Source organism: Eurytemora carolleeae, unplaced genomic scaffold (assembly GCF_000591075.1).
Source record: "Eurytemora carolleeae unplaced genomic scaffold, Eaff_2.0 scaffold411, whole genome shotgun sequence".
In the NCBI taxonomy this organism is placed as follows: Eukaryota; Metazoa; Arthropoda; class Copepoda; order Calanoida; family Temoridae; genus Eurytemora; species Eurytemora carolleeae.
Window position 1 is genome coordinate 226345 of NW_019402160.1, and position 16843 is coordinate 243187.

Consider the following 16843-nt stretch of genomic DNA (forward strand, 5'->3'; position numbering starts at 1 on the left):
GCTTGATTTTCTCATTCTTGTGTTTAAAGTGTGTAAAAAAGCTGTGTGGTCGCAAAGTTATGCAAATAATTTCCTATCTGCAGTGCAGGGATCTAAACAAGATTAGGCTTAAGGGACGAATATCAGATCCATTCAGGTTTATAAGATCTATAAGATCTAAATAAGATCTATAAGATCTATCAGATCTATCAAACATATCAAATCTATCGGACACATGAGGTCTATCAGACATATCAGATCTATCAAACATATGAGATCTATCATACACATCAGGTCTATTAGACATATCATATCTTTCAGACATATCAGATCTATCAGACATCAGATCTATCAGACATATCAGGCCTATCAGACATATCATAAATATAAGATCTATTAGATATATCAGATCTATCAGACATATCAGATCAATCATATCTATAAGATCTATCAGATCTATAAGATCTATCAGATCTATAAGATCTATCAGATCTATCAGATCTATAAGATCTATCAGATCTATAAGTTCTAAAAGATCTACAAGATCTATTAGATCAATCAGATCAATCAGATTTACAAGATCTATAAGATCTATCAAATCTATAGGATCCATAAAATAAATAGTAGATCTAAAAAATCGCCTTATATAGCAAAGCGTCAAATCTTAAAGATCTATCAAACAAATTTAGACATTGTTTTAACTTCAGCTATTTTATCGTATTATAGATCAAATACTTCAATTTGAATTTAATTTTCAAAATTTTCTTTCTGGAATTGTGTTTTATCCTATAATATTATTTCAAGTGTTCTCTGGTCTATATCTATTGAATGAGTCATATCTCCCCAGAAGTAAATGAAATAACACAGCAAGGTACTGAGAACAGTAGGAGGGGAGGAATATATATATCATATCATATACTGGTAGAGTGTAGAGTATACCACAACAATGATTTACATCATATGGATAATGTTTATTTAGATTTAACTTTATATGTATATCTGTAAAAAAAGAACACTCTCATCCCTCTTTTCAACTGTATTCAGCTATTTAACATCAAAACATGTCGCATATTTTATTTTCATTTTGTTTGCAGTTTTTCATATTTTTAGATTCAAGAATCAAGGTTAGGAATTTGTTTCGCAGCTAGCGTTGCCCTAGTTTATACAAAGTTGATACCGTGCTGAACTTCGTTGGATCGAACCGTAAGTACCCCTACTCTGCTCTTTCTCATGATGAATAAAACAAAGGAAAGGGCTTCGAACTTTATTGAGGTATAGCTGCTTCATTCTGACATAAAATAAAATCCGATTTAGTTTCATAAAAAAGCATTGATGAGTATATTACGAACTAATTTTCAGAGAACAAAAGACATTATACCCATCAGGCATTAAAAAACTATGAACCGCCCATATTTTATCATACATATATCCAATACAAAAAACAAAAAGTTATTTTGATATTCACGAACACACTTTATCACGTATATATCCAATACAAAGAATAAAAAAGTTATTTTAATATTTAAAAACATATTTACCACAGTTATCCGCAGTCCTTCAGCACAAAATAATCACAAGAAACATTCTATATAACTAAATCTAAGTCCGGTAAATATACTAAAAACTGTAAAGAGAACACAAATCCATTGCGTCTGTGCAGTACGCAAATATTGTTGATAGAAAACAGGATCGTTGTCTCCAACTCCTTCTAGAAAACGCTTGTACAGAACATCCACACAGTACAGGGGATAATAGGTCCTTCCCAGAGAACAGGGATATTTCACAGACTCTGAATACGCTGCGTGTGCAAGCGTAACAGAATTAATTATTGTTAATTAAAAAAGGATTACCAAGAACATTGAGATCATAAACTGCAAAATTTAAACCAAGGTCCAGAAACAAGAATTAGGCAAATAAATAAAAAGATTTGTTGGATCTATTACTCATGTCATATTTAAGTAAATTTTATGTTCAGCTGAAATTTTAAATGTTTAAATCTTAGCTTTTCTTAGTTGAAGGTATTGAGAAAAAGAATTGTTTTTACATTTCTAACTACCTACAAACGGCTTATGTAAGTTTCATTATTTTTTATTAAATCAAAACCTAGGTCACAAAGTCGTAATTGTGCATAAAGGAACTGAGTTTTTGCTACAATACTCAAATTTTCTAATCCTTATATATTTGCAACCTGATATTGGAACTCTTTGATATTTCAAAATTGACTAATTGATAAAACAAAATACATAGTTTATAATGTAAAAGGTCTACGCCATGGGGTTGTAAAGATGAATTAGTTATAAAATCAAAGTGTGTGACGAAAATTGAGTTCTTTTGACCTTAATATTGAGTGTAGAAAGTATAAATGACAACAATTTACTTCCAAAGTTTTTAGGAAAACTTCTTGTTCAATAAAAACGTTGTGACTAAACAAAGATACCAATGAAGGTTAATCTTGTAGTAAACTGTAGAAAAGGAAAACGACATTAAAGAAATACTGAAATGCATTTGATGTTTTTACAAAGCAAATAGTTTAAATAGTAAGTTATAAAATCAATTATTAAGTGAAATGAGTCTGGTAACACTGCACAATTGCTGTGCATGTTAATTGGCTATATATATCATAACTTGAATCTAAAAGTCGAGTTTCTATTCCAGGTTTTTCTGTTTCTCACTGCAAGTTAATTAAGTTTGTCGAGAAAAAATGTTTGGGCAGACTACAGATAAGATGAGACTTCAGAGACGACTGTACGGAAGTTAATCGATCTTTTATCTTACATTCCAGCTTCCCCTCAACTTAAACTTAGGTCTTTCATTGGCAAATCATTTAGCAGTTCAATAAAAGAATATTTTTATGGTTTAAAGCCAAATAAAATCATCAGATTGTTGCTGTAGGTCGTCATTAAACCTGTATATATCTATACAATACATACAATTATATTAAGAATTCGTAAACAACTTTTTAAGGATTTAATATAAGCAATGGTAAATATTTGGATATATAAATAGTATTTCCTAATTGGATTTTCATTCAGATGTCTTAATTAATAGTTAGTTGACGAACAAGTAATAAACAATAACACGGCTTCCAATAATAATTAATTTATGTAATATTCTATACATTATAAATATATATAAAGGGTGTACCAAGAAACATTACAGTTGGTTAATAGTTTTTAATGTCTTCTTCCATATAATGTTATAGTTTAAAGAATTTTTGAAGTTTATTTCATTAAAATTTTTTTTTTATTCCGTTAAATAATTTTTTCTAAAATATTACTGCTATAAAATATTTTTTATTATTTTCTTTGGTATAAATTATGAAAGAAGACATGTTTCGTGGGACACCCTGTATTTATCAATACACATTCTTCATAACAAACTTATAATAACGATTTGAAATAATATTCTTAATATCTTTCAGTTCAGTTGTTTAAATAATAAGTTATTGCCATGTCATTTCTTTTATTGTTTGTTTGAAGTAGATAAAAATAAGCGCGACATTATCAGATATTCTTACAGTTTTTACGAATAATTTAGTGAACATTTTCAGTGAATTCTGCATTCAAATTGGTTTCTCTTTTGTGATATCAACATAATTAGTTACATAAAACAAACCATACATTATTGACAAAACATACTTTTCAAGCACAATTCCTAAACCAAATGATTCCGTAGTTCTCACTTTTATACTTAATGGTGACCGACAATGTTTGGTAGTTGAACTGAGAATGTAGTATTGTAGAGACATTTTTTAGGTTTCATTTGAGACATATAAAAAGTTTTAATTTACACTTCATCTAAAGGGGGGCATGTCCGAATTACAAACTTACCCTTAAAACCTTTATCTGCTCGTTTTTGTAATTTGAAGTGTTGAATTCTAATAATTCTTCCATGGGTTTCCTGTAGTAGAAAGTCATTATTGTCGATAAACCAAAATTAAAATTATACACATGAATAATGAATATCTAATTCGTACTTAGCCAGAAAAAGACTTTAGGTACCGTTGTGCATCAGACATAATACTCTCTCAATGGAAAGTGAATTTAAATAACGCTTACAGTGTGAAGATTATATATTTACTGATATTTTAGGATATAAATATATTACAGATTCTATAAATATGTTGAGAATTAAGCATGAAGATCTTCTCTTGTTCCTGGTTCTGATCAGACTCGCTCCTGGATTCTCTTTTCATCCTCCCCGGATTTTATCCTTCCATCTCAAACGAATTCTTGGTTTGTGATCTCTACAACAGACCCTTTTTGCGTAATAATGGCATTCTGGACTTGTAACTCCCTCTAAAGGTAAACAATTATTTTAACCATTTTTAGCAAAAAGAATTGGCACAAGTGAATTCATGATTCAATTCAATTACAATATAGTTATATTTGATCCCATGTTCCTAGTTCCAGACTCCAATCCAAAAATAGTTGTTAAGTTATACATACTTTAATGGGACTGCATATGATAATTCATTAGATAAAAGAAACGATTTTAAATATTGTACACTTGGACAATTGGAACTGAAGCAGTTTTCAATAGATGTACACAAAAAGATCTCGATGACAGTGGAAAAAATGTTTCAGGGTATGATTGTGAATCGGGCATTGACCTCCTTGCATGTAGGGTCACTTGAAATTACGCTTTTAAAAATTTGATAATGTTTTCGACACACTTGTTAGTAAACAAAAACAAAACAGTTGTATCTTGTCTTCAGATCCGTTTTGATTCACTCCCAAGCAAATATCAATTTGTTTTATTCTTTGTTTTGTTTTTAATCCTGGATTTCAATTGATAAGTTCAAAGTTTAGTATTTGAACAATGTCAAGTTCCGTTTCAAACATCGGCATCTCTTTCTCCACTTTGAGGCCTAAGACCGATTTCCCTCAACAGATTTCCAGGTTTTTGCTTTCTCAAACCCGTTTATTCCAAGCTGATAGTCCCTAAATAGAATAAACATGATATCATAAAACATACATACCATATTCAAACCTGAACCCTGCTCTTACTTAGCTGAACCCTGCTTTAACCTGAAACTTGCTCTATCTTAAACCCTGATCTATCCAGAACCCTGCTCTATCCTGAACCCTGCTCTATCCTGAACCCTGCCCTATCCTGAACCCTGCTCTATCCTTAACCCTGCTCTATCTTTAACCCTGCTCTATCCTGAACTCTGCTCTATCCTGAACCCTGCTCTGTCCTGAACCCTGCTCTATCCTGAACCCTGCAAGGCTGATATGTCTTGAACCCTGCTCTGTCCTGAACCTTGCTCTGTTCTGAACCCTGCTCTATCCTGAACCCTGCTGTAACTTGTACCCTCCTATAACCTGAACTCTTCTCTATCCTTAGACCATAGCCCTGCTCTATCCTAAACCCAGCTGAAACCTGAACCCTACACTGTCTTTTAACCCTGCTCTATCTTTAACCCTGCTCTATTCTGAACTCAGCTCTATCCTAAACCCTGCTCTATCCTAGACCCTGCTCTAATCCAAACCCTGCTCTAACCTAAACCCTGCTCTATCCTAAACCCTGTTCTATCCTTAAGCCAGCTCTAATCTTAACCCTGCTCTAACCTGAACCCTGCTCTATCCTGAACCCTGCTCTAATCTTAACCCTGATCTAACCTGAACCCAGCTATATCCTGAACCCTGCTCTATCCTAAGCCCTGCTCTAATCTTAAGCCTACTCTAACCTGAACCCTGCTCTATCCTGAACCCTGCTCAGTCCTAAACCCTGCTCTAACCTAAAACTACAGATTAACCTAAAACTATCCTGAACCCTGCTCTAACCTGAACCCTGCTCCAGCCTGAACCCTGCTCCAACCTGAACCCTGCATTAATCTGAACCCTGCTCCAACCTGAACCTTGCTCTAATCTGGACCCTGATCTAACCTAAAACTATAGATTAACCTAAAACTATCCTGAGCCCTGCTCTAACCTGAACCCTGCTCAAACCTGAACCCTGCTCCAACCTGAACCCTGCTCTAATCTGGATCCTGCTCTAATCTGAACCCTGCTCTAACCTGAACCCTGCTTCAACCTGAACCCTGCTCCAACCTGAACCCTGCTCTAATCTGGATCCTGCTCTAATCTGAACCCTGCTCTAACCTAAACCCTGCTCCAATCTTAACCCTGCTCTAATCTGCACCCTGCTCTATCCTGAACCCTGCTCTATTCTGAACCCTGCTCTATTCTGAACCCTGCTCTAATCTGAACCATGCACTAATCTGGACCCTGCTTCGACCTGAACCCTGCTCTAATCTGAATCCTACTCTAACCTAAAACTACAGATTAACCAAAAAATACAGATTAACCTAAAATTATCCTGAACCCTGCTCTACCCTGAACCCTGCTCTATCCTGAACCCTGCTCTATCCTGAACCCTGCTCTAACCAAAAACTACAGATTAACCTAAAACTAACCTGAAAGCTTGCTGTAGTTCCTCCTCAGTGTTCATAACAAAAGGACCGTGTTGTTTGATTGCTTCTCCTAAAGTACGAAGTTGGAATTAAAAAATAACATAGCTTTTATAGTTAAACATGTCCGATTCACAGCGTTACCCTTTAAAACTTTGTCTAGACGAAAACGATAGAGTTATACGTGTTTTTCTTTCTAAAATTTGATTACTTTTAATGACGGTTTAGATTGAAAGCTCTTTAAAGAAAAAATTAGAAAAAGTTAGAGAATTTAAATCTTTTCATGACTAAAAACCGACGATAGCTTTCTTATTGTTGATTTGAAAAAAGGCCAAAGTGTGCTATTGTTAATCGCGCATGTAAAACTTAAAATCGAGTATCAATTAGAATTGTGTCGACACTACAGGTAAAAAACAGGGGTCATATAATTCCATTTCTGATCCCAAATGTAATCGGGGTTGAAAGTACATTCAGGGGCATAAAAATACACTTTCTCTGTCATTGTGAACTTTGGCAAATTTTTTGTGCAAGATTAATCTTCTGCACTATGAGATGTTTCATACTTCCAATTGTGGATCGTATTTAGATGGAATTATATGCACCCCTGGTATTCCTGGTATAAAATTACCAATTGGTTGACCAGCTATGAGAACTAGACGAGAAGAATTGTGAGAGGACGGATTACTCAGAAGAACCTGGTCCCCATCCCTACCAAACACTACAGTATGATGAGCTCCAATAGATCCACCGCTCCCAAAATTCATTTCACCCTGCAATAACAGTATATACAAGCTTGGGAACCCAGCGTTGCTCCAAAGTCCAGGGTACTCATAGTTAATCTCGCCTATTACCCGTACTTCGTCAATTTTAACAAGAAACTAAATTTTCGCTTTTATTGTAGACCTAACTAAGAATCTCATAACCAAACTAAGAACATTCCCGTGGTTCTCCCGAGTTCCCCAATAAAAAATATAAATCGGTCCATGGGTTCATGAGTTATGATCGGACAAACAAACAGACTTCCAAACAAATATTACAACTTTTATGTATAGATGATTAAGTTTGACAAAAATATCTTTTTTTTAAACATAGTTACTAGTTCCATATTTAGGATTGTCAAGGTTTTTAAAATAAACCTTTATAAAAATATGCTTTAAGCAATTCACAACAGTATGATATAAACATGATCTGGAACAGAATTGTAATATATAATTATTGTCTTTTTTTTTACTAGAATGGAATCCCAGTCTTGGAATCCAAGGTTGGAAAGTTGCTGCCTCATTTTTTATTTTAAAGAACAAATCCATTTACGATACATTGTTATGTAATATGTATTCTACCCTTTGAAGGAAATAATGATAACGTGTATTTCACCTCCAGTTAGTTATACTTAAAATACCTTGAAAAAACACTCAGAATATAAAACACAAGGCTTTCAGGATGCGTCGAGCCCTCTTCTAGTAACAATTTTAGCGTCAAAATGTTGCTTTTCAAACCGCCTTTCTCATCGTTCTCCAATAATCACACATTTTGCATTTTTTTCCGTGCTAAATTATTCAATTTTTTTCCAGCCATAAACCTGCTCTGGGGGTTATGTAAGATGCCACGAGCAAAGTATATACAAGGGTCTAGATAGAATTAAATATAATGAATTGTGAATTATACCTCCAATATGTATGCGAATCGTTTATGATCGGGTTAAGAAAAAATTCAATAAAACTTTAAAGATTTCAAAACTATATTATGTTAACCCTAAACAGGCTGTGGGGCAACTCATCGTGAAATTTTATGACTTATAATGAAAAGTAATTTAAAGGATTTTTTGTAATTTTTTTTTAATGCATAGGGTTTGGTACAAGGTGGAAAAAAGTCCGGTCTTGGAAAAAAATCTAATATAGTCCATAACTGTTTTGTGACTAAAGCTTATCTAAAAATATATTTTTGAAAAACCATTTAATTTTTTTTTTCATTTTTCTGACCCCTTTTTTGGCGTTTTTTTCAACCCTCCCTAGCACCCAAACTATTAAAGTTATCGGTCTAATTTTTCTAAGTGACCCGCAATTGGCAAATTGGGCTATGCACATGCACTTCAACACTATACCTATTCTATTAGACATTTTTCTAGGGGGGGGGGGCAAACGCCCCCTCCCAGGCTATACATAGATGCAGACCTCCCAGCCTTTATAGGGTTAAAGTTTGCTTTTATTAAACTCTTCAATAACGATCCAAAAACGATAGTTACAACATGTTCGTTTTTTCATTGTTTTAGCATCGTTTTTGTTTCGTTTTTTAATATATCTTCTGCGAGGATCAAATTTTGACTTTTGATATGACTTAAAGAATTGTTAATGATTAGAATAAAAAATAGAAAATATTTGCTATTCTTATATTATACGGTATGCCAAATTTTGACCCTGCAGGCACATCCCTACCTCTAATATGTATGCGAATGCCGTCCACCCTGCAGGAACAGCCTGAGCATATTGACTGTCAGGTTCTAAGCTGAAGTCCAGGTATAAAGATGGAGTTCTGGTGAATACAGGAGATTTTACATCCATAGATTCTCCGGCCAGTATCTTTACACTCACACCATTCATCGCAGCAGAGGGTATTTCAGCAGCACACAGTTCCTGTAGTATATATAACACATATTCAGTGCTTAGCTCCCTAGATCCGGATCCATTGGATCCAAAACAATTTTAATCCCTGTATCAAGGGACCGAATTTAATGAATTTGAGCTAGGTCGTTGAACTGCCTAACTCTGGTTCAAATTCTGAATTCCCAATTCAAAGTTAAAGAATAATGAGGATGTTAATCGGTGTTCCATCACTTAAAGGTAGTTGAGCAACATCTCAAATTCATTAAATCTAAGTGGTAAAATATCAACCAAAAATCATTGAATTGTAAATAAAGATTTAATATAATCAAGAAGAACCTTTCGGAATTTCTTTTGGTGGTGAAAGAAATGAGCAAAAATGGTTCAACCATTCTATATTGTTTTGCTAGATTGACCCATAGCTGTACACCTTGATATATCTACCTGATACGCTGGTTCAACCATTTTATATTGTTTTGCTAGATTGACCTACAGCTGTAAACCGTGCTATATCTACCTGATACGCTGGTTCAACCATTTTATATTGTTTTGCTAGATTGACCTACAGCTGTAAACCGTGCTATATCTACCTGATACGCTGGTTCAACCATTTTATATTGTTTTGCTAGATTGACCTACAGCTGTAAACCGTGCTATATCTACCTGATACGCTGGTTCAACCATTTTATATTGTTTTGCTAGATTGACCTACAGCTGTAAACCGTGCTATATCTACCTNTAACATTTACCATCTGACAATCAATATAATCTAATTTGCAAATTTCATAATTATTACATAATATTAAAACAAGCACACAAATACCAGGCATTTCACTGTGTACAATTCCTTTTCCTGCCGTCATCCATTGAACATCACCAGCACGAATTATTCCCTACAAATATACTTTTTCAAATAAAAAATAAAAAAATCTTTACTATTTCAGAAATTGTACTAATTATTTACAATTACTTATATAACCACGGGTTCCCAAGACCAATTTTGCTGCCCTGCGCTTTAATGTTTTGTTGCCAAAATTGGTCGAGGGAACCCGTGGTTAATAACATTCTTAACTTCCCAAAAAAGTAGTTTTACACAATTTTTATTATCTTTTTAGATGAAAATGCACCAATTTTTAAGACAAATTTTTCCAAGGGAGGAAATAACTTAACGCCCCTATGTTAGTGGAAACATATAGGTCGGTAAAAGTTTGAATGTTTCCTTTCAATCCAATATTCATTACTTTCTGGAACCTCTATTAGTCTAGTGGGATAAACATTTTTACTTTCCAGAAGGGGGGTCTCAGAACCTGAAACCTCCATGGAAACTAAAGAGTTTACTAATCCAGGGGGCAGTGTATACTGTATACGCCTTACATATTAAGAAAGAGACTAACAAAAAAATTGGAAGAGAGTGTTCGTTAAAACAAAAGTTATTTTTCAATCAAAACTGGTAGGAGGTGCAGACTTAATCATAGTTTAAAAATGAAATGACCATTTACATATTTAATATTGTTAAGTCAACAATCGTCAAGTAGTAAAAACTACATACAATTTCTATCATAAATCCATTTAAAGAAACTGGGTTTTTGCAACAAATTAAAATTTTCTAATCCTTATATCTTCGCAACCTGATAGTTTTCAGTACACCATATTAGAAACTTGGACTGATCTGACAGAATTCATAGTTTGAAATATCCATGAGATGAGAAAATTCAGAGTTTGTGACAAAGACTCAATTAGTTTGTTTAATTCTTCTGGAAAATGAAACCTTGTGTCCGGCAAAATCTTCATGATGGAATTCTCCTTCTAACAGATAGCTAACGGTTTCAAACCCTCTGAAACAAACAGTTATAGAAACAGCTTTAAAAAGAATTCTGGTGGGGGGGAGGGGATGTCAGAAAGTTTTAATAAAAATGATTTTTTAATTTTATTTTATTTAATGGGAGAAAAATTGATTTCTAACGAAGGAGGAGGCGGGCCAGAAATTTCATTCTGGGAAGAGGGGGGAAGGCAATTGACTAACAAAAAACTCTGATACTNGGGGGAAGTCGGAAAGTTTAAATTTACATGATGTTGATTTAATTCTTGTTATTTTTTTTTATCTTCAAAATAGTTAAAATGGATCGGGAGATGGAATCAAAATATTTGTTTTTACAAGAAAACTTTATTTTTTTGCGAAGCACTACACTGTAAGAAAAAATTGGTTTCTTAGTCAGAGCGAAGGAGGATGTGGACCTGATATTACATTCTGGGATTATGTAAATTCATTTTTTTAAATAAAAAAATGTATATTGTTAACTTTCCCACTCCATTTCATATCGACAATCAGAAACGGAAATATCTTTGTAAAATAAAATCTTAATAATATTTCTTAATCCACTCTTAAACTTGGTATTGCACTTATCTAAAAATTGTGACGATATTAGATGTATAAAAATAGGTTAAAATTATTTTTATCGAAAATGAAAATCCTTCACTAAAACTATACAGTAGAAAATTAGAAGCAATATTTATATAAGAAATATTTGAAATAATCCAAATTCATTCAGTAATTAACGAATTTAAAACAGATTAATTGGGAAGTAGATTTTTCAATTTTCACAGAACATGTTGATACATCCGGGAATTAAAAGGTGCGTCTCGAACCGCTTAAAACCGTCCATTTAGCTTTTTGTTTTAAAATTTTGTGTTTTATGGGCAAATAATTTTCAAAATACCGAGTTTTTTGCTTATAATTTGTTTTATTTTCAAGAGTTTTTTAAAATTTGAACGTTTTTGAACTCAGTGATCTAATACGGATATTTTAAAACGCATCTCAGTTTATTTGACGTTTTTATCTTGCTTACATTATTGTTTAGATCTTCACAAAAAAAAAATCGGAATGAGATCGAAAATTAAAATTTTTTTATTGTATCAAAGAAAAATTTAGAACTGTTTCAAGATGGGTTTGAGAAAATTAAGTTTATTTCATCAATTAAAATCATAATTTTATTATTATAATATGTGTAGTGTTGTTAATCGTTTTGTTTCATTTTTAGAAAAAAAATAATAAACCTTGCAAGGTTTCAAAACTTGTATTTTGTTAAAGTTTTCTTTTATAAATCTTTGCAATATCTTTATCTCAAAAAAATGGAAATAAAACAAAAATCCATTTTTACACCACATTTGTTTTTGTGTCGTTTTTTAATCTTTTGTCGGGGACAATTTTGACATATGTGCAAGATAAGCATGATGTTAAGAATAAACAATTTTTAAAAATCTCCTCTTACAATATGCCAAAATTTTGACCCTGAAAGAAAATAAAGGACATAAAATTGGACCAATTATGCCTATTGTATTTATCGTTTATTAAAATACCTTAAAAAATTGTCAACAAAAATACCTATGAGGATGATCTGGGAACCCTGCTCCATCTTCTCCACTTCCCTCAAACTCATCCAACATCAAGAATGGATCCAGGTTCCTAGTTCAGTATTCTTAAAGGAAAAGCTCTACTTGTCTACTTGTCTTTGCGAATCTACTGGTCTAGTGGTCTACAGGTCTAGTGGTCTACAGGTCTAGTGTTGTACACTGTACAGGTCTAGAGTTCTACAGGTCTAGTGGTCTACAGGTCTAGGGGTATACAGGTCTAGTGGTCTACAGGTCTAGTGGTCAACAGGTCTAGTGGTCAACAGGTCTAGTGGTCAACAGGTTTACTTGTCTACAGGCCTACAGGTCTACAGGTCTAATGGTCTACATGTCTAGTTTTCTACAGGTCTACTGGTCTACAGGTTTACTGGTCTACGGGTCTATTGGTCTACAGGTCTACAGGTCTAGTGTTCTAAAGGTCTATTGGTCTACAGGTCTAGTGGTCTACAGGTCCAGTGGTCTAAAGGTCTAGTGGTCTACAGGTCTAGTGGTCAACAGGTCTAATGGTCCACAGGTCTTGTGGTCTACAGGTCTAGTGGTCTACAAGTCTATAGTGGTCTACAAGTCTATAGTGGTCTAGTGGTCATACAGGTCTGGTGGTCTACAGGTCTAGTGATCTACAGGTCTAGTGGTTTATAGGTCTACTTGACTACTTATCTACTGGTCTACAGGTCTTTGAATATATGGACTGAGCCGGGTCAAGTTCCCACATACGCACCCGGTCACCTTTTTTTTACATGCCGGTAGATTACATTCATAACATGTAAGTTTATGATTTCGAATATATTAAATTAAAACATTTTTGATACCTCAGCTCTGGTCGTCCTATGCTTCGTCTGACCCTGGCCCCTCTTCCCTCGTTCTGCCATTTACTAAGTATAACCTGTTCTACAGATCGTCTAATCATCTTCAAATCACAAATTTAAACTGCAGAGGTTTGCTAGTTAATCACAATTCTGGAAGGAATTCATAATATTTACCTGTACACATTTTGACCAATGAGAGAAAGGTAGAACGAAAATTGGACCAATCACATCTAAGGTTAATCGGTACATACGGAACGTATTCTGTGAACTTAACAGTTTGGTTTTGTTTGTGATGTTATTATTTATTTTAAACTTTTCTTATCTCATTGAAAAGACAAAAATGGTTCGATATTCGATTGATTGCACGTGTCAGGATTCATTTCAATAATTTTTAATAAATATAAGGATGATGATGATAACATTTTTACAGTTTTAAATGTCGTCTTTTACGAAATTATTTCGAACAATTCTGTAAGGTCACCATGATGATTTCTGTTACAAAAGTTGGGCTTAAAGTTATTTATAAGTACACATATTACTGGCCTATAAGCATGATCGTCAATAGATCTTGACCCTTAAGAAAATTGTATAAATAATTTATTAACGCTTGTAATATGGAAGTGTGTATATGATCGAATAGTTTACTTAGTTAAAAAAAGGTATCAATATTTTTTCAAAAAAGGGGTTTTCAATCATAACTTCTCTTATTGCCAAGCTCTTGAGAAGAACTAAATTGTGTTGAATGTTTAATATGTAACCAGGTAAATTTGCTTTTCTCCTACAATTGTGCGTAAAAAGAAAACTAGAGAAGGTACAGTGAAACCCTTAATAACGAAGACATCGAAATAATTCATCAAATGTCGTATTCTTCACTTTCTGATGATGGAATGTTGCAGATATTTAGTTTTTTAATCAAATGATTATATGGAAATCTTTAAAACTGTTCTCGCATATTCATGGCTATTTATTTATTTTTGCAAATACTGAAATTTACGTAATATAGTATAAAAAATTCATTGAAAAATTGTCAATACGACATTTGATAAATTCTTCCAAAGTATTCATTATTAAGGGTTTCACTGTATCAGGTCACAAAGTTGTACCAGTCATGTTGCATAAATTTGACCTTCTCCTTCTGTCTAGTTTGCAGTGTTGTCTTTCAGCATTTTTCACGTTTTTGGTGTGAAGGCTTAAAGAAACTTCATATATGTTAAAAGGTTAAACTAGTTAAACCCTAAATGAGCCATACATCGAAAGAATTTATCAAATGTCGTCTTGACAATGTTTCAATGGGTTTTATACTATTTTACGTAAACCTCAGTATTTGCAAAAATAAGTTAATAGCCATGAATATGCGGGAACAGTTTTAAAGAGCTCCATATAAACATTTAAAAATTAAATATCTGCAATTTTCCATTGCAATTTTCCATTATCAGAATGTGAAGAACACGACATTTAATAAATTCGTTCGATGTATGGCTTATTTTGGGTTTAACTGTATTACGTACATACATCTTATTTACACATTTTATTAGAATTCATTACAATTTAATGATTAAATACTTTATATTTAGCTTTATAGACAGGGTATCCCGTTAAACATGTAAATTAAGACGACATTTGATAGAAAAAAAATTGTGAACGCCAAAACGAGATCTAGATTTTGTGTATCTTAAAATTAACGTTGATCCTGTAGATATATTTCGACAATTTAGATTTTTTACCCCCAATTAAAGAAAAGTTAGAGCATAAAGAATAAAGCATAATATTTTTTAAACAGGATGAAAAAATTATTCCAAGAATATAAAAAAACACGGGGAGCCTCAAAAGTGATGCCACTTTTTGTAAAACATTTTAGGAAAGACAAAAGTAATAATTTAAATAAGCCTCTTTTTGAGCTATAGAATATGGCAAAATGTAAAAATTATGTAAAAATCTAAGTAAATTCCTAAAATAAATCAAATTTTTTTGAATAAGTAACGAGTTAAGGGAAGTTTTTAAAGTGATATAATTATACATTTTTGATAATGGCAGAGAGATGATTTTAATATCAGAGTCAGGCCAGTTATAGTTATGATTTTGGGAATGAGGTCAAATATTTTAAATATCTACAACTATCAAATTTGTTATATCAGCCCAAAGTTAATCAGCAGATAATAATTAAATCTTTTTTTCATTTTACACAATTTGTCTCTAAGCATCAAGATATGGTTAAATTTGGCCAGCAAGTTTGTCAAAGAGTAAACAAATAGAATATAGAGCGTTAACATAATAAATATTAGTGAAATATGTTTATTATGTGATCATAACCAGGGATGTTAACGTTTTCATTTTAAAAAAAACGATCGTTTCGTTATGAAAACGACAACGAAAAATCGAAAACGAAGCGATCGTTTTTAAAAACGATCGTTTTTTAAAAAGTTCGTTATTTAAAAACTATCGTTCTTATAAAACTCGTCGATCGTTAACTATGACCCTTCGTTAACGATAGTTGACGACGACCTTTCGTTAACGATCGTTAACGACGACCCTTCGTTATTGAAGAGAGTAAACAATCGTTTTTTCAAAAGCGATCGTTTTTTAAAAACAATCGTATAAACAATCGCAAATCGTTTTCATAAAACGATCATTTTCAAAAATGATCGTTATTCGTTTTCTAAAAGTTCAAAACTAGGTCGTTTTTAAAAACTATCGTTTTATCCGAAAAAGAAACGATCGTTTTTGAAAACGATTGAAAAACGAAACAAAAAACGATTAACAACCCTAAATTTGCAATCTCTCGCTTTCAGATGTTTCTCCCTAATCAAAAGATATTTTTCTATTTTATTTTTACTTTTTACATTTGCTAAATTAAAAACTGAGTGACTCAATTTCATCTTACATATGTATATTTAATATATATATATCTACAAACATATTACGTCTATACATCTGTCTGTCTGTTTGTAATTGTATCCAATAAAAGTCAAAACGGCTGAACCAATCGGACCAAAGTTTGTGTGGCAACTCACATTACCCCAGAGACTGCATACAGGGATGGTTAAAAAATATGAACATCTTTGTCCAGAAATAAATTTTTTAGATTTTTTATACACGCCGAGAAGGATACTTGAGCTGTAGTTCAATATGAATAAAGAGAAAGAAGAGGGACGGATACTTGAGCTGTAGTTCAATATGAATAAAGAGAAAGAAGAGGGACGGATACTTGAGCTGTAGTTCAATATGAATAAAGAGAAAGAAGAGGGACGGATACTTGAGCTATAGTTCAATATGAATAAAGAGAAAGAAGAGGGACGGATACTTGAGCTGTAGTTCAATACGAATAAAGAGAAAGAAGAGGGACGTATACTTGAGCTGTAGTTCAATATGAATAAAGAGAAAGAAGAGGGACGGATACTTGAGCTGTAGTTCAATATGAATAAAGAGAAAGAAGAGTGACAGATGCTTAAGCTAGAGTTCAATATGAATAAAGAAAAGAAGAGGGACGGATACTTAAGCTATAGTTTAATATGAATAATTAGAGAAAGAAGGTTAAAGACAAAGAATTGGGTGGAGCTTATAACAATTTACTCCGATTCAAAACTGACCGTGACTTATTTTTTAGGAATAAACCTTAATGTTTTCCTTTCTAATTATAA

At 32.8% G+C, this 16843-nt stretch overlaps 1 protein-coding gene and 1 long non-coding RNA gene across 2 annotated transcripts; both read right to left on the reverse strand.

Moving 5' to 3' along the window:
- Window positions 1–1026: 1026 nt before the first annotated feature.
- Window positions 1027–1837, reverse strand: LOC111718039 (uncharacterized). The gene is made up of 2 exons (XR_002768982.1): window positions 1518–1837; window positions 1027–1267 (listed from the first exon to the last, which is right to left on the reverse strand). It is a non-coding gene; the product is annotated as an uncharacterized LOC111718039 (long non-coding RNA).
- A 2196-nt stretch (window positions 1838–4033) lies between these two features.
- Window positions 4034–13371, reverse strand: LOC111718033 (pirin-like protein). Its single transcript, XM_023493517.1, has 8 exons — window positions 13209–13371; window positions 12374–12454; window positions 10760–10826; window positions 9741–9884; window positions 8827–9024; window positions 7023–7164; window positions 6401–6467; window positions 4034–4922 (listed from the first exon to the last, which is right to left on the reverse strand). The coding sequence occupies exons 1-8, from the start codon at window positions 13304–13306 to the stop codon at window positions 4850–4852; spliced, it is 870 nt and encodes a 289-aa protein (XP_023349285.1). The 5' UTR covers window positions 13307–13371; the 3' UTR covers window positions 4034–4849.
- Between the last annotated feature and the right edge of the window lie 3472 nt (window positions 13372–16843).